The sequence below is a fragment of the Ammospiza caudacuta genome, chromosome 31 (genome assembly GCF_027887145.1).
Source record: "Ammospiza caudacuta isolate bAmmCau1 chromosome 31, bAmmCau1.pri, whole genome shotgun sequence".
In the NCBI taxonomy this organism is placed as follows: domain Eukaryota; kingdom Metazoa; phylum Chordata; class Aves; order Passeriformes; family Passerellidae; genus Ammospiza; species Ammospiza caudacuta.
In genome coordinates this window covers 2,550,992-2,575,587 of record NC_080623.1, presented here as the reverse complement: position 1 = coordinate 2,575,587, position 24,596 = coordinate 2,550,992, and the positions used below count along the sequence as shown (strand labels likewise).

The window sequence follows — 24,596 nt, the reverse complement described above, 5'->3', positions numbered from 1 at the left end:
GTTTTTTATACTACAAACTACCTGTACTTTATTTACAATAATTTTCCAATACCCATCACCTATGTTAGACAGTGAGCTTCTATTCTAAATATAACATATTTACAATAACTTCCCAATACCTATCACCTATGTTAGACACTCTATCTCTATTCTAAACCAATCCCAAAGTGTCACCATCACAGCAGAAGATGGAGGCCAAGAAGAAGGAGAAAGGCAGGACAAGCCCACATTCCTCCATCTTGCCTCTTGAATCCCCATTCTAAAAACCCCAAAAAATCCATTTTTCACCCCGTGATAAATTCCCTATCATTCTACTCAAACTTTCTTGACTTGTAATCCTTCATCTAAAAGTTGGTAATTATTTTTTCCAAGGGCTAAATCACAGTCCCAGGTGTCTTGTGCTCTGTGCCAAGGTCTCTGAGCCCCCTGGGCAGGGTCTCCAGGGTATCCAGAGGGATTTCCAGGGTTCCCAAGCCCCTCCTGAGTGCTGACCTCCCCTCTGTGCCCCCCAGCCCGTCCGTGGGGTTCCTGCAGCCCCCTGGCTCCGAGCAGTACCAGATGCCGCAGTCGCCGGCGCCCTGCAGCCCTCCCCAGATGCAGCAGCAGTATTCAGGTACCAGGGGGGCACTGGGCAAGGCTGGCACCCCTCCGGAGGTGGCACCAGCCTTTGGGCTCTGGAGGTGCCACTTCACAGCCAAGCTGCTGTGCTCAGGGCAATGGTCAGGGTGGGGTGCTGGCATCTCCCTGCCAGGGTGGGCACAGGGTGGAGGGAGCTGGGGGGGCTGTGGGGTGGTGAGAGAGGGGAAAAACTGCAGATGGGGAGGTTGGGGGGGTCCTGCTCCCTGTCACAGCTGCTGGGAGTGAGCTGGGGCAGGTGCTGAGCTGGGCTGATGCAGGTTTGGGCTTGGTGAGCGACAGGAGCCGAGCTGGGATGATGGAGATCTGGGCCTGGAGCAGGATCTGAGCTGGGCTGATGGATCTGGGCCTGGATCTGAGCTGGGATGATGGAGATCTGGGCCTGGTGCAGGATCTGGGCTGGGATAATGGAAATTTGGGTTTGGTGCAGGATTTGAGCTGGGATGATGGATCTGGGCCTGGATCTGAGCTGAGATGATGGAGGTCTGGGCATGGGGAGCTGCAGGATCTGAGCTGGGATGATGGAGCTCTGGGCCTGGTGGACTGGAGCAGGATCTGAGCTGGGATGATGGAGGTCTGGGTCTGGTGCAGAATCTGAGCTGGGATGATGGATCTGGACCTGGATCTGAAGTGGGATGATGGAAATTTGGGCCTGGATCTAAACTGGGATGGTGGAGATTTGGGCTTGGTGAGCTGCAGGATCTGAGCTGGGATGATGGAGCTCTGGGCCTAGTGCAGGATCTGAGCTGGGATGATGGATCTGGACCTGGATCTGAGCTGGGATGATGGAGATCTGAGTCTAGTGCAGGATCTGAGCTGGGATGATGGATCTGGACCTGGATCTGAGCTGGGATGATGGAGATCTGAGTCTAGTGCAGGATCTGAGCTGGGATGATGGATCTGGACCTGGATCTGAGCTGGGATGATGGAGCTCTGTGCAGAATCTGAGCTGGGATGATGGATCTGGACCTAGATCTGGACCTGGATCTGTGCCTGGAGTTTTGTGGAGATGCTCAGAGCTCTCGCTGAGCTGCCATCCCTCAGCTTGGCTCCCGTTTCTCCTGCATTAAACACCATCACTCCCAGGTGTAACCTTTGCTATCGGAGAGGGATCCCCAGAGGGTCCTGGTGGGGCTTTTCCAACCTGGAAAAATCACGAGTGGCAGAGGAGAGAGAGCCCAGAGTGGGACTGTGGGGAAGGAAGGGTGAGAGTAGCAGGGACAGGGACAAGGGACAGGGACAGGGAGGCGCTCTGTGTCCCACAGCAGCAGAACTGGGGCCACACAGCCATGTGTGTGTCCCCAGGGGTGTCCCCATCAGGCCCTGGCGTGGTGGTGATGCAGCTGAATGTCCCCAACGGCCCCCAGGCCCCCCAGAACCCGCCCGTGGTGCAGTGGAGCCACTGTAAGTACTACAGCCTGGAACAGAGGGGGCAGAAGCCTGGAGACCTCTACAACCCCGAGAGCACTGCTCAGGTACTGGGGGCACTGGGAGGGACTGGGAGGGACTGGGAGGGACTGGGAGGAGGCAGCCTTTGGGGCAGGGCTGGGTGAGGCTAGGCTTAAAAGCTGCTAGGCTGAGAGTAGCAAACTCAAGAGCACCTAGGCTTAAAGGTTCTAGGCTGAGAGCAGCAAACTCAAGAGCACCTAGGCTTAAAGGTTCTAGGCTGAGAGCAGCAAACTCAAGAGCACCTAGGCTTAAAGGTTCTAGGCTGAGAGTAGCAAGCTCAAGAGCTTAGAAGCTGCCAGGCTGAGATTAGCAATCTCAAGAGCAGCCAGGCTTAAACCTGCTAGGCTGAGAGTAGCAAGCTCAAGGGCACCTAGGCTGAGAGTAGCAAGCTCAAGGGCACCTAGGCTTAGAAGGTGCTAGCCTGAGAGTAGGAAATTCAAGAGCACCTAGGTTTAAAGGTTCTAGGCTGAGAGTAGCAAACTCAAGAACACAGAGGGTTAAAAGCTGCTGGGCCAAGTAGCAAACTCAAGAGCAGCCAGGCTTAAAGGATGCAAGGCTGAGAGTAGCAAACTGAAGAGCACTGAGGTTTAGAAGCTGCTAGGCCGAGTAGCAAACTCAAGAGCACGCAGGCTTAAACCTGCTGAGCTGAGAGTAGCAAGCTCAAGGGCACCTAGGCTTAGAAGCTGCTAGGCTGGGAGTAGGAAATTCAAGAGCACCTAGGTTTAAAGGTTCTAGGCTGAGAGTAGCAAACTCAAGAACACAGAGGCTTAAAAGCTGCTGGGCTGTCGGGAGTTTAGTTCAAGCATGGCTTAAAGAAAAAGGCCATGAAGCCATGCAGTTGAGAGAAAAGTAACAGGTAGTTGCAAAGCAGTTCTAAAAGCAGTTCTCAGCTTGATTTCTATAAACAATTAGACTCTCTCAGGCATCACTATAAACAATAAGGTTCTCAGACAGTCTTCCCATAACAAGCAAAACACCTTCTCTGGGAAAAGATGGCACCCTGGGAACAGATGTGGAAGTTTTGGGAACTTTTCATATCACAGTGGGAACACTGGTTTAGTTTGTGTAAACAATTGTCGGTATTGTAAAACAAAAGGAGTGGTTAGAGTTTTCTCTGTTAGCCTATCGTAAACCTGGATTTTGGAATATGCATGAAGTTAATTAACACTGTTATTTAAAGTGACTGATCAATCAATAAATCGGAGTTTGATGCATTAAAGGATGGTCGTTCTCCCTTCACTTCAACACTGGGCCAAGTAGCAAACTCAAGAGCAGCCAGGCTTAGAAGCTGCTAGGCTGAGTAGCAAACTCAAGAGCTGCTAAGCTGAGAGTAGCAAACTCAAGAGCAGCCAGGCTTAAAGGATGCAAGGCTGAGAGTAGCAAACTCAAGAGCACTGAGGTTTAGAAGCTGCTAGGCCGAGTAGCAAACTCAAGAGCACGCAGGCTTAAACCTGCTGAGCTGAGAGTAGCAAGCTCAAGAGCACCTAGGCTTAGAAGCTGCTAGGCTGGGAGTAGAAAACTCAAACTCAAGAGACTCAGGAGTGTGGGATCCCAGAGCACCTTGAAATGGCCAATAACATCTGAGATTTTAAAGTAAAAGGTACCTTCTTGTTGTCTTTTTGTGTGTGAGAGGGAATGAGAAATAAAAGTGAGTGAATGTAGATGAATGAAAGTATATGAAATGTAGATTTTTTATTATAAGCTTCAATTTATCTCCTTGGAGGGAAGTGAATGGTATTGTGAGAGAAAGGAGCTTTTATTTTGTGTCAGTTGTGACCCAGGGTGGGCATGTAGGAATGTTTGAAATCTCAGATTGTATCCAGGTAGGAATGCTTGGCTCCTCCCCATGAGCTCACATCTCCCAATGGGATGCTGTAGTTCTTATCAGCCATGCAGTGACATTCAGTAGCTGTTATCAGCAAATGTCCCCTCCTGAGGGAGGTGTGATTGTGGAAGAGATAAGGAAAGCTGCAAAACTGCCCAATTTTGGTATTCTATTACCAAAAATGGTAATAGAACACATCTTGCCTTGCCAATCTGGAACATTATTGAATTGAATTGGATTGGATTGAATTGGATTGAATTGAATTGAATTGAATTGAATTGAATTGAATTGAATTGAATTGGATTGAATTGAATTGGATTGAATTGAATTGAATTGAATTGAATTGAATTGAATTGAATTGAATTGAATTGGATTGAATTGGATTGGATTGAATTGGATTGGATTGGATTGGATTGGATTGAATTGAATTGAATTGGATTGGATTGAATTGAATTGGATTGGATTGAATTGGATTGGATTGAATTGAATTGGATTGGATTGAATTGGATTGGATTGAATTGAATTGAATTTGATTGAATTGAATTGAATTGAATTGAATTGAATTGAATTGAATTGAATTGAATTGAATTGAATTGAATTGAATTGAATTGAATTGAATTGAATTGAATTGAATTGGATTGAATTGAATTGGATGAATTGAATTGGATTGAATTGAATTGGATTGGATTGAATTGGATTGGATTGAATTGGATTGAATTGGATTGGATTGAATTGGATTGGATTGAATTGAATTGGATTGGATTGAATTGGATTGGATTGAATTGGATTGGATTGGATTGGATTGGATTGGATTGGATTGGATTGGATGGTATATTGTGAGAGAAAGGAGGTTGTTTTTTGTGTCGGCTGTGACCCAGGGTGGGTGTGTGAGCTGTCCCCAGCCCTGGGCTGTCTGACCCTGTCCCCTCCATCCCAGGCCAGCACCCAGCTGAGCAGCCCCATCACGTCCCCCACGCAGTCGCCGACGCCGTCGCCCATCACCAACCTGGGCAGCGTGTGCCCGGGGCTGAGCCCCCTGCCCGTGCTCACCCAGTTCCCCCCCAGGCCCATGGGCCCTGCACAAGGTAAGCTCTGGGAATCTGCAGATTCAGAGGTTTTGGGGAAAGCTGCAAAAGGCAGGACGCAGAGACAGCAGAACTGTGAGCAGAGCTAAGCAGCAGCCATGGGATTGGTCAGCAGGAAAAGTATTTAAACTGTAGGAAAGCAAAGGCAAATAGAATGATAGGGGAGGCATCCTCTATTATTCTATATATATATATTATATGTATAGATATAATATATATTACATTTATATTATATATATATTGTCTATATAGCATTATATATAGTATATATATATTTATTTATATCTATATATTATAAATATATATTATAGAATATATATTTCATATATATAATATACAGATAAATATATAATTATATATATTTATATACGGATATTCTAGATATTATATAGCTATAAAATATATATTACGTATATAATATATATGTTATATATAATATATATATAGTCTGTGTATTAATGCTTGTCTAGAATAACTCCCTAAGCTGCAGAAAGTTTATCTAGCAAGATATTAGGAAAGTTAAAGCTTAATAATGGAGCTCTGTGCGTTGTGTTTTAAGGCTCACAAGCAGGTATTGTGTTGGAAATAAGCAGCATTGTTTTAACCAAAGGCACGTTGCTCATGGTGATTGGGTAGAACTACTGTCAATGTGCTTTTTGCTGTGTGTGATTGGTCAAAAAACCTTATAAAACGAGTTGTAACGTTGAGTTCTTTGTCTGCTGCCTGGAATGTGAGCTGCTGGCATCTTCCCATTGTCATAAGCATGGAATGCGAGTGATGCTGGGAATAAAAGAGCTCGAGGCGCTTTCAGCAGCAGCCCCATCTCGTTGGTAGTTTGTAAATAAACCCTTGCCAGCGTCAGTAAGGGAGGCTCCCTCCTCCTCCTCTTCCTCCTCCTCCTCCTCTTCCTCCTCCAGGGAGCAGCCAGGGCAGGGGGCAGCGGGGTTTGGCTCCCAGTGCTGCTGAATGGGGGTTTGGGGTGGGGAAACAGCACAGAGATCCTGGGACAGCCTTGGGGTGAGGGTGTGTGAGGGGAGAGGTGAATGTGAGTCCATGTACTCAGAAGGCATATAATATAATATAATATAATATAATATAATATAATATAATATAATATAATATAATATAATATAATATAATATAATATAATATAATATAATATAATATAATACTATATTATATTATATTATATTATATTATATTATATTATATTTATGATTACATATATTATGATGTGATATGACATATTATATGAATTACATATATTATATTATTATATTATATGATATTATGTGATATATCACATTTTATCACATTATGTCACATTATATTATGTTATGTTATTTTATATGAGATATGATATGACATATATGTTATATATCATATCAGATCATATTATTATATTATACTACATTATATTATGCCACATTATATCACATAATATCATATCATATGATGTGATATTATGTTATGTTATATTATATTATGTTATGTTATAGTGTATTATAGTATAATATATTATAGTATATTATATTATTGTATATTACATTTTATATAACGTATGATATTATTATTATATGGTATTTTATTATGTTATATTATGTTATATTATGTTATTATAGTATAAGTATATTATTTTACAGTATATGATAGTATAGTACATCAGAGTGTATTATATGAGATATTATATTATATGATGTGATACAATATGATATGATATTACATTATATCACATTACATTAAATTATATTATAGAATGCTATACTAAACTATACCAAAGAATAGAGCCAGGATACAGACAGAAGGTTACAAAGAATGATAATAAAAACCTGTGACTCCTTCCCGAGTCCTGACACAGCTGGATGGTGATTGGTGATTAATTAAAAACAATTCTCATGAAACCAATCAAACATGTTGGTAAAGAATCTCCAGACCACGCTCCAAAGCAGCAAAAAACAGGAGAAAAAAATCAGATAGTTTTTTAACTTTTTTTTTTTTTTTTTAATTTTACATTTTTCTGTGATGCTTCTCAACTTTCCAGGAGAAGCAATCCTGGACAAAGAGGATTTTCCAGGAAATATCACAATGTCAGGAATGCTGTGATATTCCTGGGATCCCCACACAAACTCTGGCTCCTCATGATGGTGATTGGCCATTAATTAAAAACAATTCTAATGAAACCAATCAAACACGTTGGTAAAGAATCTCCAGAACCCATTCCAAAGCAGCAAAACACAGGAGAAAAAAATCAGATAATTATTATTCACATTTTGCTCTGAGGCTTCTCAGGAGAAGCAATCCTGGGCAAAGAGGATTTTCCAGGAAATATCACAATGTCAGGAATGCTGTGATATTCCCTGGGATCTGGGAAATATCACAATGTCAGGAATGCTGTGATATTTCCTGGGATCCCCACACAAACTCTGGCTCCCCATGATGGTGATTGGCCATTAATTAAAAACAATTCTAATGAAACCAATCAAACATTCACCTATTGGTAACCAATCTCCAAACACATTCCAGAGCAGCAAAACACAGGAGAAAAAAATCAGATAATTATTATTCACATTTTGCTCTGAGGCTTCTCAGGAGAAGCAATCCTGGGCAAAGAGGATTTTCCAGGAAATATCACAATGTCAGGAATGCTGTGATATTCCCTGGGATCCGGGAAATATCACAGTGACAGGAATGCTCTGATATTCCCTGGGATCCAGGAGATATCACAATGTCAGGAATGCTGTGATATTCCTGGGATCTGGGAAATATCACAATGTCAGGAATGCTGTGATATTCCCTGGGATCTGGGAAATATCACAATGTCAGGAATGCTGTGATATTCCCTGGGATCTGGGAGATATCACAATGTCAGGAATGCTGTGATATTCCCTGGGATCTGGGAAATATCACAGTGACAGGAATGCTCTGATATTCCCTGGGATCTGGGAAATATCACAGTGACAGGAAAGCTGTGATATTCCCTGGGATCCAGGAGATATCACAATGACAGGAATGCTGTGATATTCCTGGGATCTGGGAAATATCACAATGTCAGGAATGCTGTGATATTCCCTGGGATCTGGGAAATATCACAATGTCAGGAATGCTGTGATATTCCCTGGGATCCGGGAAATATCACAATGTCAGGAATGCTGTGATATTCCCTGGGATCCAGGAGATATCACAATGTCAGGAATGCTCTGATATTCCCTGGGATCTGGGAAATATCACAGTGACAGGAATGCTGTGATATTCCTGGGATCCAGGAGATATCACAATGTCAGGAATGCTGTGATATTCCCTGGGATCCAGGAGATATCACAATGTCAGGAATGCTGTGATATTCCCTGGGATCTGGGAAATATCACAATATCAGGAATGCTGTGATATTCCTGGGATCCAGGAGATATCACAATGTCAGGAATGCTGTGATATTCCCTGGGATCCAGGAGATATCACAATGTCAGGAATGCTGTGATATTCCCTGGGATCTGGGAGATATCACAATGTCAGGAATGCTGTGATATTCCCTGGGATCTGGGAGATATCACAATATCAGGAATGCTGTGATATTCCCTGGGATCTGGGAAATATCACAGTGACAGGAATGCTCTGATATTCCCTGGGATCTGGGAAATATCACAATGTCAGGAATGCTCTGATATTCCCTGGGATCCCCACACAAACTCCTCCTCGTGCAGGTGACGGGAGGTACTCGCTGCTGGGCCAACCTCTGCAGTACAACCTGTCGCTGTGTCCCCCTCCTCTGCTGCACAACCAGCCCAGCTACACAGGACACCAGGTACAGCCGGGCCAGCTGTGCCCTGCCCTGCCCCTCTCTGAGGCCACCGTGTCCCCCGAGGTGACACGGGGACATTTGTCTCCTTGCAGGGCCAGGCTGGCATGAAGCACGGCAACAGGAGCAAGAGGCAGGCCCTGAAATCGGCGTCCACCGACCTGGGCACGAGTGACGTAGGCAAGTGACACCTCCAGCCTCTGTTTGTCCTCTGATGTCCCCAGAAATGGGGCTGGGAGACTCCAGGTGCCATTTCCAGCATCCCACAGAGCCCTGGGCTGGTTTTGGAGGGTTCCTGACAGTCCCTGTGCTGGATTTGGAGGTTTTGAAGAGTTCCTGCCAGTTCCAGTCCTGGTTTTGGAGGGTTCCTTCCAGTCCCCGTGCAGGTTTTGGGGTTTCTGTGTGTCCCTTCACCCCACACCCACAAACAACCCCCTGCCCAGCTGAGTCCAGGTTTAGGGTATAGACAGGTGACCCCTTCCAGCCTCTGTTTGTCCTCTGATGTCCCCAAAAATGGGGGTTGGAGACTCCAGGTGCCATTTCCAGCATCCCACAGAGCCCTGAGCTGGTTCTGGAGGGTTCCTGCCAGTCCCTGCCAGTCCCTGAGCTGGTTTTGAAGGTTTGGAGGGTTCCTGCCTGTCCCTCTGCTGGTTTTGGAGGGTTCCTGCCAGTTCCAGTCCTGGTTTTGGAGGGTTCCTGTCAGTCCCGCTGCTGGTTTTGGAGGTTTTGAAGAGTTCCTCCTGGTCCCTGAGATGATTTTGGGGTTCCTGCCAGTCCCTGAGTTGGTTTTGGAGGCTGTTCCTACCAGTTCCTTCACCCCACACCCACAAACAACCCCCTGCCCAGCTGGGTCCAGGCTGCAAGTGACCCCTCCAGCCTCTGTTTGTCCTCTGATGTCCATAAAAATGGGTGTTGCAGAATCCAGGTGCCAGCATGCCACAGAGCCCTGTGCTGGTTTTGGAGGGTTTCTGCCAGTCCCTGCCAGTCCCTGAGCTGGTTTTGGGGATTTGGAGGGTGTTCTGCCAGAACCTGTGCTGATTTTGGAGGGTTCCTGCCAGTCCTTGTGCTGGTTTTGGAGGGTGGGAAAGATGGAGCAGGTGGAACTGGCAGAGCTGGAATTTTCTTCCTCTTTCTCAGCACAAAGTGAGTGTCACACTCTGAGATCTCATTCCCCAGTCTCTCTTCCCACCCCTGCTTCCCTTTCCCGTGGGTCCTGCAGCATCAAATCCCAAATTTTTGGAGATTTGGGATCCCCCAGGGTGTCTCTGAGGGCTGAAGGTTCCAGTGAAGGCTGAAGGTTCCATGGGTGGGAGAGGTGACTGTGTGGGTCCTGCAGCTTCAAATCCCAAATTTTTTTGAGATTTGGGATCCCCCAGGGAGTCTCTGAGGGCTGAAGGTTCCAGTGAAGGCTGAAGGTTCCATGGGTGGGAGAGGTGACTGTGTGGGTCCTGCACCTTCAAATCCCAAATTTTTGGAGATTTGGGATCCCCCAGGGTGGCTCTGAGGGCTGAAGGTTCCAGTGATGTTTCTGTCCGTGCCCAGGGTGTCTCCACTGATCCTGGGGAAGGGAGGGACCAAAGGAAAGGGGCTGGAGCTGCAGAGGCATTTGGGAACCACAGGGAAGGGGCTGAGCTGAAGAGATTTGGGAACCACAGGGCAGGGGCTGGGGCTGCAGAGGGATTTGGGTACCATGAGGCAGAGCCAGGAGCTGCAGAGGGATTTGGGTACTACCAGGCAGGGTTGGAGCTGGGAGCTTCAAAGAGATTTGGGTGCCACAGAGCAGGAACTGGAGCCTCAGAGGGATTTGGGAACCACAGGGCAGGGGCAGAGGTCAGATCCAGGAGCCACAGAGGGATTTAGGAACCACAGGAGCTGGAGCTGCAAAGAGATTTGGGGACCACAGGGGCTGAAGCTGGGAACTGCAAAGAGATTTGGGGACCACAGGGCAGAGGTCAGAGCCAGGAGCTGCACAGGGATTTGGGAACCAGAGGAAAGGGGCTGAGCTGCACAGGGATTTGGGGGCCAAGGGGCTGGAGCTGGGAACTGCGAAGAGATTTGGGTACCACAGAGCAGGGGCTGGAGCTGCAGAGATTTGGGTACCACGGGCTGGAGCTGCAGAGGGATTTGGGGGGCACGGGGCAGGAATAGAGGAGAGCCAGGAGCTGCAGAGGGATTTGGGGGGCACGGGGCAGGAATAGAGGAGAGCCAGGAGCTGCAGAGGGATTTGGGGGGCACGGGGCAGGAATAGAGGAGAGCCAGGAGCTGCAGAGGGATTTGGGGGGCACGGGGCGGCAACTGGAACTGCAGAGGGATTTGGGTGCCACAGGGCCTGGAGCTGCAGAGATTTGAGTACCACAGAGCAGGGGCTGGAGCCTGGAGCTGCAGAGGGATTTGGGAACCACAGGGCCTGGAGCCAGGAGCCTCTGGAACCCTCAGGCCTGTTCCTGGTGTCCCCTCAGTGTCCCCAGGCCTGTCCCCAGTGTCACCTAAGTGTCCCCAGGCCTGTCCCTGGTGTCACCTCAGTGTCCCCAGGGCTGTCCCCAGTGTCCCCTCAGCGTCACAGACCTGTCCCTGGTGTCCCCTCAGTACCCTCAGGCCTGTCCCCAGTGTCCCCTCAGTGTCCCCGGTGTCCCCTCAGTGTCACAGGCCTGTCCCCAGTGTCCCCAGGCCTGTCCCCAGTGTCCCCTCAGTGTCCCTGGTGTCCCCTCAGTGTCACAGGCCTGTCCCCAGTGTCCCCTCAGTGTCCCTGGTGTCCCCTCAGTGTCCCCAGGCCTGTCCCCGGTGTCCCCTCAGTGTCCCCAGCAGCAGCTGCTGCTCACAGGGGCCCTTTAAGCGCTGCCTCCCGCCCAGGCCTGGCAGGGTCCCCACGTGCCACGTTAATATTAGCAAAGAATCCTCAACTGAGCCCAGGGCTGCAGCCAGGAGCTGCACAGGGATTTGGGAACCACAGGGGCTGGAGCTGCACAGGGATTTGGGAACCAGACGAAAAGGGTTGATCTCTCTGAGCTGCAGAGAGATCTGGGAACCACAGGGGCTGGAGCTGCAGGGGGATTTGGGAACCAGAGGAAAGGGGCTGAGCTGCAGGGGGATTTGGGTACCACAGGGCAGAGGTCAAAACCAGGAGATGGCAGAGAGATTTGGGAATCACAGGGCAGGAGCTGGAAACTGCAGAGGGATTTGGGTACCACAGGGCAGGGGCTGGAGCCTCAGGAGGATTTGGGAACCAGAGGGGCTGGGAACTGCAGAGAGATTTGGTTTACCACAGGGCAGGGACTGGAGCTGCAGAGGGCTTTGGGAACCACATCCCCTCCTGAAGGAAAACCAGAAATGTGGGCACAGGGAGGGATTGGGATGGGGCATTCCAGGGAGCAGGTAAGGGTGTTTTGGAGGGCTTAAAAGAATAACTGGATTAAAATAATCGATTAGGTGGCTTAAAAGAATAGACTGGGTGGTTTAAAAGAGTAGATTGGGTGGCTTAAAAGAATAAAATCCAGTTGGGGGCAGCTTGGCACTGCTCCTGTGCCCAGGTGGCTGTGGGAACACCCACATCTCCTCCTGAAGCAAAATCAGCGTTGTGGGCACAGGAGGGGATTGGGATGGGGCATTCCAGGGAGCAGGTAAGGGTGCTTTGGAGGGGAAATTTCTGCCTTAAAATAATAGATTGGCTGGTTTAAAAGAATAAATTCCTGCTGGGGGCAGCTTGGCAGTGATCCTGTGCCCAGGAGAGGTGGCTGTGGGAGTACCCACATCTCCTCCTGAAGCAAAACCAGAATTGTGGGCACCCACAATGAAGTGGATTGGGGCATTCCAGGGAGCAGGTAGGGGTAATTTGGAGGGCTTAAAAGAATAACTGGATTAAAATAATAGATTGTCTGGCTTAAAATAATAGATTGGGTGGCTTAAAAGAATAAATTCCAGCTGGGGGCAGCTTGGCACTGCTCCTGTGCCCACATCTCCTGAAGGAAAGCCAGAATTGTGGGCACAGAAAGGGATTGGGATGGGGCATTCCAGTGTGCTTTGGACAGGAAGCTTCTGGCTTAAAAGAATAGATTGGGTGGTTTAAAATAATAAATTCCTGCTGGGGGTAGCTTGGCAGGGTTCCTGTGCCCAGGTGGCTGTGGGAGTACCCACATCTCCTGAAGCAAAACCAGAATTGTGGGCACAGGAGGGGATTGGGATGGGGCGTTCCAGGGAGCAGGGAGGGGTAATTTGGAGGGCCTAAAAGAATAACTGGATTAACATAATCAATTGGGTGGTTTAAAAGAATACATTGGGTGGCTTAAAAGAGTAGATTGGGTGTTTTAAAAGAATAAATTCCAGTTGGGGGCAGCTTGGCAGTGTTCCTGTGCCCAGGAGAGGTGGCTGTGGGAGTACCCACATCTCCTGAAGGAAAACCAAAATTGTGGGCACAGGAGGGGATTGGGATGGGGCATTCCAGGGAGCAGGTAAGGGTAATTTGGAGGTCTTAAAAGAGTAACTGGATTAAAAGAATCGATTGGGTGGCTTAAAATAATAAATTCCTGCTGGGGGCAGCTTGGCAGTGTTCCTGTGCCCACATCTCCTGAAGCAAAGTCAGCATTGTGGGCACAGAAAGGGATTGGGATGGGGCATTCCAGTGTGCTTTGGACAGGAAGCTTCTGGCTTAAAAGAATAGATTGGCTGGTTTAAAATAATAAATTCCTGCTGGGGGCAGCTTGGCAGTGTTCCTGTGCCTACATCTCCTGAAGGAAAACCAAAATTGTGGGCACAGGAGGGGATTGGGATGGGGCATTCCAGGGAGCAGGTAAGGGTAATTTGGAGAGCTTAAAGGAGTAACTGGATTAAAAGAATCGATTCTCTGGCTTTAGATAATGGATTAGGTGTTTTAAAAGAACAGATTTGACGCTCTGCTCGTCCCCTGCAGTGCTGGGCCGCGTGCTGGAGGTGACCGACCTGCCCGAGGGCATCACACGGACAGAGGCCGACAAGCTCTTCACGCAGCTCGCCATGGCCGGTGCCAAAATCCAGTGGCTCAAAGAGACTCAGGGGCGCCGCGGGGACGGAGGAGGCGGCGGGGACAACAACAGCACCAGCAGCGGCGGCGGCGGCGGCGGGACTGCGGAGAACGGCAGGCACGGTGACCTCGCTGCCTTATACACCATCGTGGCCGTGTTCCCCAGCCCCCTGGCTGCCCAGAACGCCTCCCTGCGCCTCAACAACTCCCTGAGCCGCTTCAAACTGCGCGTGGCCAAAAAGAACTACGACCTGCGGGTGCTGGAGAGGGCGAGCTCCCAGTAGAGCCCCGCCGCGGGCGCTGCCCTGGGCATCCTCTGCTCCCGCCCTCCCTTCCTCTCGCCCTCCTTCCTTGATATATTTATATGAACATAATTAAGAGACGAGAAGTTGATTTTTTTTTTAATTTTTTTTTTTTTTTTTTTTGGAGTGACGCCCATGCCCGCCCCCCTTCTCCCTGTGTCTATGGTTTTTTGTTTAAGCACTGTGTTGGACCTCACATACAGGTGTTGATTGGTATGTTCACTGCACATTTTATTTAATCAAATTATTATTTTGCTGGGGGGGAGGGAGGGGTGAATTTTTTTTTTTTTTTTTTTGGTCTTATTTTATTTCGGGGGGGTTGTTTTTAAATAAAAAAAAAAAAGAAAAAGGAAAATTGTCCATCATTTGAATGTAAATTCCTGTTCTGTGTCAGGGTTGGGGGGGCTCTGTGCTGCTTCAGTGGGGTGAGGGGACAGGGGGATGATTCCAAAATGGGGATCAGAACATTTGGATTGGGGCTGGATTTCCCTCACAGATGTTCATGGCTTCTCCTCCAGCTGCCAGCCCCATCCAGATGTGGAATTCCAGGGCAGGAATGAGGGCATGGAGTGCCCTGTCAGTGATCCTCACATTCCTGCTGGACCTGGCAGGGGCAGGGACAGGATTTTGGGGTGGCACAGCCAGAGCCCCTGGCAGCAGCAGGATGCCCCCAAAATTGCTGAGCACAGGTAAGAGCTGCCAGGAAAGGGGAGGCTCCAACCCCAGGATGGCTCCAGCTCCCACCCTGGTGCCACCCCAGGCCATGCAGGGAGCCAAGGGCAGCCTGGCACCAGTGGGAAGAGATGAGGATCTGACTCCGTGTTTCAGAAGGCTTGATTTATTACTACATATAATAATACTAGAGATTTTATATATAGTATTATACTAGATATTATATATATAGTATTAAATACTATATTATAATATATGCTATAATATATACTATACTATAATATATACTGTATATAACATATAGTAATACTATATATATATATGTGTGTGTATTATATATTATATGTATATAACATATATGTATATAACATATATATTTGTGTACATATATATACATATATATTTGAACAATATATACTATATATATACTTATATACTATATACACATTATATACTATATATATTTTATATATGGTATATAACATATATACATGTATATATACACTATATACTATATACCATATATACATTATATAATATATAATATGTATACACATATATATTATATATGTGTATATAACATATATGTATGTGTGTACATATATGTACATATAATACATATATTATATAATGTACATATATTATGTAATATATATGTATATAATAATACATATATATTACATTAAAACTATACTAAAATAATAGAAAAAAATTTCATTAGAAAGCTGGCTAAAAATCAAAAAGGAAGAATGATAACAAAGGTTTGTGGCTCAGACAGAGTCTGACACAGCTGGCTGTGATTGGCCATTAATTAAAAGCAATCAACACAAGACCAATCACAGATGCGCCTGTCGCATTCCACAGCAGCAGGTAATCATTGTTTACATTTTGTTCCTGAGGCCTCCAGATTCTCAGGAGAAAAAATCCCAAGGAAATGAATTTTTCAGAAAATTTTTCAGAAAATATCAGAGCTACAGGATCCCAGCTCCTGCCATGCCAGCAGGGTTTGGTACCAGGGGGTGCCAGGCATCCATGCCAGACCCCACTGCTGCCCCTCTGCCCAGCAAACCTCCAATGCCCAAATCCCTGAGCCTGGATCCTCTCTGCGCCCAGCTCGTGTGCCCAAATCCCTGAGCCCTCTCTGTGCCCAGCTCCTGGAACCCTCCGTGTGCCCAAATCCCTGAGCCTGGAACCCTTCATGTGCCCAAATCCCTGAGCCTGGAACCCTTCATGTGCCCAAATCCCTGAGCCCTCTCTGTGCCCAGCTCTGGAACCCTCCGTGTGCCCAAATCCCTGAGCCTGGAACCCTTCATGTGCCCAAATCGCTGAGCCCTCTCTGTACCCAGCTCTGGAACCCTCCGTGTGCCCAAATCCCTGAGCCTGGAACCCTCCGTGTACCCAAATCCCTGAGCCCTCTCTGTGCCCAGCTCTGGAACCCTCGGTGTGCCCAAATCCCTGAGCCTGGATCCTCTCTGTGCCCAGCTCGTGTGCCCAAATCCCTGAGCCCTGTCCGTGCCCGGTTCCCGGCCTGGGGGGGCCCCTGGCACGCCCAGCAACCACCAACGCAAATAGCCGGAGCCTCCTCCGCCCGCTGCCGCCCGGGTTCCAATTTCCCGGCGTCAGCCCCGGCCCGGCTCAGCTGTCGTCCCCCTGTGCCCTGTCACTCCTCCGGCCCCGGCCCCGAGCGCTCTGCGGCCCCGGCTCCGGCCCCGGCTCCTGGGGCTCCTTCAGCGCAGGGTGAGTGCCCCCCTTGTGCCCCCTGTGTGCCCCTCTGTGCCCCCTGTGTGCGCCCGTGCCCACCCGCTGGAGCTGTGGGGTCTCGGGGTGCCCCAATCCCGCTGTGCCCCGAGCGCCGTTCCCGTTGCTGCTTCCCGATGGTTTTCCGGGCTGGTTTTCCTGGGTGGTTCTCCTGATGGTTTTCCTGTTTAGTTTTTCCTGTTGGTTTTCCCAGCTGCTTTTCCTGACTGGTTTCCTGATGGTTTTCCTGACTGGTTTTCCTGACTGGTTTTCCTGTTTAGTTTTTCCTGATGGTTTTCCTGACTAGTTTTCCTGGCTGGTTTTTGGTTTTCCTGCCTGGTTGTCCTCTTGGTTTTCCCACCTGGTTTTCCCGATGGTTTTTCTGTTTAGTTTTTCTGTCTGGTTTTCCCAGCTGGTTTTCCTGGCTGGTTTCTTGACGGTTTTCCTGCCTGGTTGTCCTGGTGGTTTTCCCAGTTGGTTTTCCTCCCTGGTTTTCCTGTTTGGCTTTTCCTGATGACTTTCCCACCTGGTTTTCCTGATGGTTTTCCCAGTTGGTTTTCCTGACTGGATTTCCTGTTTATTTTTTCCTTATGGCTTTCCCAGCTAGTTTTCCTGACTGGTTTTTCTGCACGGATTTCCTGACAGGTTTTCCTGATGGTTTTCCTGTTTGGTTTTTCCTGATGGTTTTCCTGACTGCTTTTCCCGACTGGTTTTCCTCACTGATTTTCCTGACAGGTTTTTGGTTTTCCCGGCTGGGTTTCCTGACTGGTTTTCCCGACTGCTTTTCCTGATGGTTTTCCAGCTGGTTTTCCTGGCTGGTTTTTGGTTTTCCTGGATGGTTGTTCTGACTGTTTTTTTTTCCTCACTGTTTTTCCTGTTGCTTTCCCAGCTGCTTTTCCTTACTGGTTTTCCTGGCTGTTTTCTTGACTGGTTTTCTCACCTGGTTTTCCCCACTGGTTTCCAGACTGGTTTCCAGACTGGTTTTCCTGACCTGTGTTCCAGAAGGTTTTCCCATCTGGTTTTCCCAGCTGGTTTTCCTGATGATTTCCTGACTGGTTTTCCCAGCTGGATTTCCCAACTCGTTTTTCTGATGGTTTTCCAGTTTGGTTTTTCCTGATGGTTTTCCAGGCTGGTTTTCCTGGTGGTTTTCCTGCCTGGGGTTGGTATCACCCAAACCATGGAGCTCTGGGTGGCAGCGCTGCGGGCAAGGCTGTCCCAGGTGGCACCAGGATGATTTGGGGGATGCTGGAGCAGCTCCTGCCCTGGTGCCAGCCAGGTGATGCCCTCAGTGCCCCCTGTGCTCACTGAGGGGCCGAGGGCAGCACCGTTCGTGGTTTCACTTTGGGATGGAGATGCCCAGGCCAAGGTGGGCACCGGGGTGGGCAGGGACCTCCTCCAGCCCGGCCCTGGGGCTCAGGGATGCAGAACCAGCCTGAGAGGGGCTGCAGGACAGACGGAGGCTGTCTGTCCTTCAGTGAACACGGGGTTCATCCTGGCAGAACCAGCCCTGGCAGGGGCCGTGGGATGGGCAGTGGGAATGAACCCAGGTTTGCCCTGGCAGAACCAGCCAGGTAGGGGCTGCAGGACAGATGGAGGCTGTCTGTCCTGCTGTGAACCTGGGGTTCATCCTACCCAGGACAGGAGCTGCAGGACACACGGACACTGTCTGTCCTGCAATGAGCTCAAGGTTCCCCCTGGCAGAACCAGCCCTGGCCAGGGCAGAGGCTGTGGGATGGGCAGTGGGAATGAGCCCAGGCAGAACCAGCCCTGTCCGGGGCTGCGGGACACACGGACGCTGTCTGTCCTTCAGTGAACCCAGGGTTCCCCCTGTCCGGGGCTGCAGGACACACGGACGCTGTCTGTCCTTCAGTGAACCCAGGGTTCCCCCTGTCAGAACCAGCCCTGTCTGGGCTGCAGGACACACGGACGCTGTCTGTCCTTCAGTGATTGTGGGGTTCCCCCTGTCAGAACCAGCCCTGTCCGGGGCTGCAGGACACACGGACGCTGTCTGTCCCAGGGGAAGGGCTGGCACTGCCCACCCAGCAGGGTGGCACTGCCCCATCCAGCGCCATCCCTGCTCTTCCTCTGGCAGCATGACGGAGAAGGAGGTGCCAGAGCCGCCGGCCTCACCTGCTGCAGGTGGCAAACCCAAGAGCCGGGTAAGTGCTGCCCACGGGCATTTGGGTGGGTGGGCGATGTCCCCTCTCTGCCATGACCCCGCTGCAGCCCCTGGGGGCTTTGGGGGCGTGGTGGGACCCCGATCCAGGCAGGTGTGGGGTGGGCATTGCCCAGCTTGGTGTTTTGTCTTGGTTTGGAAAGACAGGAGTGTGCTAAGGAAGGCAGGAGCCTCCCCTGAAATGGAGAATGTGACCCCACCCCTGCAATAGAAATAAATTTATTTATATATTAAATATTTATGTATACATTAAATAAATATTTAAATATATAAATATTTAATTAGATGTTTATTTTTATCTATTTTTGTATATTTATTTATATATTAAATAAATATATTTATTTATATATTAAATAAATATATTTATTGCTATAAATTTTGAATTAAGGGCCTCTCAGGCAAAAAATATGAGAGCAGGAAATAACAGTTCTTTAATAGGGAAGAAAATAAAAGGATAAAATAAACAATGCAAGTACACTAAAACAATACTGATATATCCAGGCAGGAATGTTTGAAATCCCAGATTATATCCAGGTAGGAATGTTTGAAACCTCAGATTGTACCCAGGTAGGAATGTTTGAAACCTCAGATTGTACCCAGGCAGGAATGTTTGGAATCTCAGATTGTATCCAGGCAGGAATGTTTGAAATCTCTGATTCTATCCAGGCAGGAATGTTTGGAATCTCAGATTCTATCCAGGTAGGAATGTTTGAAGTCTCAGATTGTACCCAGGCAGGAATGTTTGAAATCTCAGATTGTGCCTGGGTAGGAATATTTGAAATCTCAATTGTATCCAGGTAGGAATGTTTGAAATCTCAGAATATATCCGGGTAGGAATATTTGAAATCCCAGATTGTATCCAGGCAGGAATATTTGAAATCTCAGATTGTATCCAGGCAGGAATGTTTGAAATCTCAGATTGTATCCAGGCAGGAATATTTGAAATCTCAGATTGTATCCAGGCAGGAATGTTTGGAATCTCAGATTGTATCCAGGTAGGAATGTTTGGAATCTCAGATTGTATCCAGGTAGGAATGTTTGGAATCTCAGATTGTATCCAGGCAGGAATGTCTGGCTCCTCCCCCCGGGCTCACATCTCCCAATGGGATGCTGCAGTTCTTATCAGCCATGCAGTGACATTCAATAGCTGTTATCAGCAGATGTCCCCCTAGAGGGAGGAGCGATTGTGAGCACTCAAAGAGAGAGATAAAGCAAACTGCCCACAAAAAATAACCTGCAATAAGGCAAACTTGACAAAGATAATCTGCCCTACAGATGGTGATAGAAAACATCTCGCATTGCAATCCTCAACATGCAAACTACGTACAACACATTTACAACACATTTACAATTACTTCCCAATACTCATCACCCGTGTCAGACAGTGAGCTTCTACCCTAAACCAACCCAAAAGTGCCAAAATCCCTGCAGAAAATGGAGGCCAAGAAGAAGAATGAGAAAGGCTGGACATGCCCACATTCCTCCATCTTGTCCCCATAACCTCCAGACCAAAAATCCTAAAATCTCCATTTTCACTTTTGATACTACAAGCTACGTGTAACATATTTACACTTAATTCCCAATACTCATCACCTGTGTTAGACAGTGAGCTTCTGCTCTAAACCAACCCAAAAGTGCCAAAATCCCTGCAGAAAATGGAGGCCAAGAAGAAGGAGGAGAAATGCTGGACATGCCCACATTCCTCCATCTTGTCCCCAAAACCTCCAACACCAAAAATCCTAAAATCTCCATTTTCACTTTTTATACTACAAGCTACGTGTAACATATTTACACTTAATTCCCAACACCTATCACCCGTGTTACACAGTGAGTTTCTACTCTAAACCAACCCAAAAGTGCCAAAATCCCTGCAGAAAATGGAGGCCAAGAAGAAGGAGAAGAAGGACAGGACACGCCCAAATTCCTCCATCTTGTCCCCATAACCTCCAGACCAAAAATCCTAAAATCTCCATTTTCACCCTGTGATAATTTTATTATTATTCAAACTTCTGTGACTTTCAGCTCCTCGTACAAAGGCAGGGGCTGTGGGATGGGCAGTTTTTGGCTGTGAGATGGGAGTTTTTTGGGATTTTTTGGGTTTTGGGGTTTTTTTGGGGGGTTTTGGGGATTTTTGGGGGGTGTTTTTGAGGGTTTTTTGGGGGTTTTTCTGGGTTTTTTGTGGGCTTTTTTGGGTTTTTTGGGGTTTGGCTCCACGTGGTTCTGTGCATTTCCCAGCTTTGTACTGAGCTCTTTCCCGAGGTTTTTGGGGGGTTTTGGGGTTTTTTGGGTTTTTTTTTTTTTGGTTTTTTTTTCAGGATATTTTGGGGTTTGGGGGGAGTTTGGGGTTATTGGGGGTTTTGGGGTTTTTTTTGTGTTTTTTGTGGGTTTGGGGTTTTTTTTTGTTTTTATTTGGGGTTTTGTTTGTTTGTTTGTTTTGGGGGATTTTTTGCATTTTGGGGTTTTTTGGGGGATTTTTTTGGTTTTTTGGTATTTTTTGTGGGGTTTTTTGTTGTTGTTGTTGTTGGTTTTGGGGGGGTTTGGGTTTTGGTGGTTTTTTTGTTTTTTTTTTGGGGGGGGGGTTTGGTTTTTTTTTCAGGATATTTTGGGGTTTGGGGGGAGTTTGGGGTTATTGGGGGTTTTGGGGTTTTTTTTGTGTTTTTTGTGGGTTTGGGGGTTTTTTTTTGTTTTTATTTGGGGTTTTGTTTGTTTGTTTGTTTTGGGGGATTTTTTGCATTTTGGGGTTTTTTGGGGGATTTTTTTGGTTTTTTGGTATTTTTTGTGGGGTTTTTTGTTGTTGTTGTTGGTTTTGGGGGGGTTTGGGTTTTGGGTTTTTTTTTTGTTTTGGTTTTTTTAAATTTTTTTGGAGTTTTGGGTTTTTTTTTTTTTTTAGTTTTTGGGGGGGTTCGGGGGGGGGAGTTTGGGGGTTTTTTTTTTGTTTTTTTAAAATTTTTTTGGTTTTTTGGGGTTTTTTTTTAGTTTTTGGGGGGGTTCGGGGGGGGAGTTTGGGGGTTTTTTTTTGTTTTTTTTTAAGTTTTTTGGCTTTTGTGGGGTTTTTTTTAGTTTTGGGGGGGGTTCGGGGGGGGAGTTTGGGGGGTTTTTTTTTGTTTTGTTTTTTTTTTTTGTGTGTTTTTGGGGTTGGGTTTTTTTTTAGTTTTTGGGGGGGTTCGGGGGCGGGGTTGGTTTTTTTTTTTTTTTTTTTTTTGGTTTTTTGGTTGTTTTTTTTTTTTTTAGTTTTTGGGGGGGTTCGGGGGGGGAGTTTGGGGGGGGGTTTTTTTGGGTTTGTTTTTTTTTTTCGGTTTTTGGGTTTTTTTTTTTAGTTTTTGGGGGGGTTCGGGGGGAGTTGGGTTTTTTTTTGTTGGTTTTTTTTTTATTATTTTTTTATTATTTTTTTGGTTTTTTTTTTTTAGTTTTTGGGGGGGTTCGGGCTTTTGTTGTTTTTTTTTTTTTAATTTTTTTGGTTTTTTGGGGTTTTTTTTTTAGTTTTTGGGGGGGTTCGGGTTTTTTTTTTTTTTTTTTGTTTTTTTTTAATTTTTTTGGGTTTTTGGGTTTTTTTTTTTTTTTAGTTTTTGGGGGGATTTGGGTGGGGGGTTTTGGGGGTTTTTTTGTGTTTTTTTGGTTTTTTTTGCACCACTCACCCTCCATCCCGTCCCGCCCCAGCAGCTGCAGAAGCTGAAGGAAATTTTCCACCGCAAACCCAAGGAGGAGCCGGCTCGGGACCCCCAGCCCAACGGGGAGCTGCTCAGCCCCTCGGGGGGACCCCTCTTCTACATCTACGAGGATGAGGAGGACGAGGAAGAGGAGGAGGAGCCCGAGCCGCCCCCGGAGCCGGAGAAAGCGGTCAACGACAAACCGCACAAATTCAAAGACCATTTCTTCAAAAAACCCAAATTCTGCGATGTTTGCGCCCGCATGATCGTCCGTGAGTGCTGCGCGGGGGGCGGGGCTCTGTCGCGACATTGTCACGAGCGCGGCGTCGCCTTTGTCACCTCCCGTGTCCCTCCCGCCCCTCCGCAGTGAACAACAAGTTCGGGCTGAGGTGCAAGAACTGCAAAACCAACATCCACCAGCACTGCCGGGGCTACGTGGAGATGCAGCGCTGCTTCGGCAAGATCGTGAGTGCCAACCGCGGTCCCCCAAAATGGGCACCCCTGGCAGTGCCAACCTCGCTCCCCCAAAATGGGCACCCCTGGCAGTGCCAACCTCGGTCCCCCAAAATGGGCACCCCTGGTAGTGCCAACCTCGGTCCCCCAAAATGGGCACCCCTGGCATTGCCAACCGCGGTCCCCCAAAATGGGCACCCCTGGCAGTGCCAACCTCGGTCCGCAAAATGGGCACCCCTGGCAGTGCCAACCTCGGTCCCCCATGTTTGGCACCCCTGGCAGTGCCAACCTCGGTCCCCAATGGGCACCCCTGGCAGTGCCAACCTCGGTCCCCCAAAATGGGCACCCCTGGCAGTGCCAGCCTCGGTCCCCCACGTTTGGCACCCCTGGCAGTGTTAACCTCGGTCCCCAATGGGCACCCCTGGCAGTGCCACTCCTGCCCTGCAAAATGGGCACCCCTGGCAGTGCCACCCCCGGTCCCCCAAAATGGGCACCCCTGGCAGTGCCAACCATAGGCCCCCAAAATGGGCACCCCTGGCAGTGCCAACCATAGGCCCCCAAAATGGGCACCCCTGGCAGTGCCAACCATAGGCCCCCAAAATGGGCACCCCTGGCAGTGCCAACCCCCGGCCCCCCAAAATGGGCACCCCTGGCAGTGCCAGCCTCGGTCCCCCACGTTTGGCACCCCTGGCAGTGCCAGCCTCGGGCCCCACGGGCAGGGCTCGGTGCCGTCGCCCTCGGGCGGTTCGTGCCCAGGGGGGTGCCCCCGTCCCCGTTTGGGGCCTTCGGGAGTCCCTGACCCCCCCCCCCCCCCCCCCCCGCAGCCGCCCGGGTTCCGCCGCGCCTACAGCTCCCCCCTGTACAGCGAGCAGCGCCCGGCGGGCACCAGGGAGCCCGGTGAGTGCCCGCCGCGCCTGGCACCTGGCACTGTGTCACCTGTGTCACCTGTGTCACCTGGCACCGTGTCACCTGTGTCACCTGTGTCACCTGTGTCACCTGTGTCACCTGGCACTGTGTCACCTGTGTCACCTGTGTCACCTGTGTCACCTGTGTCACCTGGCACTGTGTCACCTGGCACCGTGTCACCTGTGTCACCTGTGTCACCTGGCACCGTGTCACCTGTGTCACCTGTGTCACCTGTGTCACCTGGCACCTGTGTCACCTGTGTCACCTGTCACCTGGCACCTGTGTCACCTGTGTCACCTGTGTCACCTGGCACTGTGTCACCTGTGTCACCTGTGTCACCTGTGTCACCCTGGCACTGTGTCACCTGTCACCTGTGTCACCTGTGTCACCTGTGTCACCTGTGTCACCTGTCACCTGTGTCACCTGTGTCACCTGTGTCACCTGGCACCTGGCACCTGGCACTGTGTCACCTGGCACCTGTATGTCACTGTGTTACCTGGCACTGTGTGTCACCGTGTCACCTGTGTGTCACCTGTGTGTCACCTGTCACCTGTGTCACCTGGCACCATGTCACTGTGTCACCTGGCACCTGTGTCACCTGTGTCACCTGTGTCACCTGTGTCACCTGTCACCTGGCACCCTGTCACTGTGTCACCTGGCACCTGTATGTCACTGTGTCACCTGTCACCTGGCACCGTGTCACCTGTGTGTCACCTGTGTGTCACCTGTCACCTGTGTCACCTGTCACCTGTCACCTGTGTGTCATTGTGTGTCACCTGTCACCTGTGTGTCACTGTCACCTGTCACCTGTGTGTCATTGTGTGTCACCGTGTGTCACCGTGTGTCACCGTGTGTCACTGTGTGTCACTGTGTCACCGTGTCACCTGTCACCTGTGTGTCACTGTGTCACCGTGTCACCTGT

At 48.7% G+C, this 24,596-nt stretch overlaps 2 protein-coding genes across 2 annotated transcripts in view; both read left to right on the top strand.

Moving 5' to 3' along the window:
• The window catches only part of R3HDM2 (R3H domain containing 2), a 93,460-nt gene extending 79,295 nt beyond the window's left edge, over nucleotides 1-14,165 (top strand). The window contains exons 19-24 of the mRNA XM_058821944.1: nucleotides 513-613; nucleotides 1,942-2,111; nucleotides 4,848-4,995; nucleotides 8,694-8,794; nucleotides 8,884-8,968; nucleotides 13,692-14,165. Of these exons, the coding sequence (XP_058677927.1) occupies nucleotides 513-613; nucleotides 1,942-2,111; nucleotides 4,848-4,995; nucleotides 8,694-8,794; nucleotides 8,884-8,968; nucleotides 13,692-14,065 (979 nt within the window). The 3' untranslated portion in view covers nucleotides 14,066-14,165. The remainder of the gene's footprint in view (nucleotides 1-512; nucleotides 614-1,941; nucleotides 2,112-4,847; nucleotides 4,996-8,693; nucleotides 8,795-8,883; nucleotides 8,969-13,691) is intronic.
• Nucleotides 14,166-15,597: 1,432 nt separating this feature from the next.
• The window catches only part of STAC3 (SH3 and cysteine rich domain 3), a 9,964-nt gene continuing 965 nt past the window's right edge, over nucleotides 15,598-24,596 (top strand). The window contains exons 1-6 of the mRNA XM_058821983.1: nucleotides 15,598-15,625; nucleotides 16,309-16,492; nucleotides 18,585-18,651; nucleotides 22,326-22,587; nucleotides 22,683-22,780; nucleotides 23,593-23,665. Coding sequence (XP_058677966.1) covers nucleotides 15,598-15,625; nucleotides 16,309-16,492; nucleotides 18,585-18,651; nucleotides 22,326-22,587; nucleotides 22,683-22,780; nucleotides 23,593-23,665 — 712 coding nt within the window. The remainder of the gene's footprint in view (nucleotides 15,626-16,308; nucleotides 16,493-18,584; nucleotides 18,652-22,325; nucleotides 22,588-22,682; nucleotides 22,781-23,592; nucleotides 23,666-24,596) is intronic.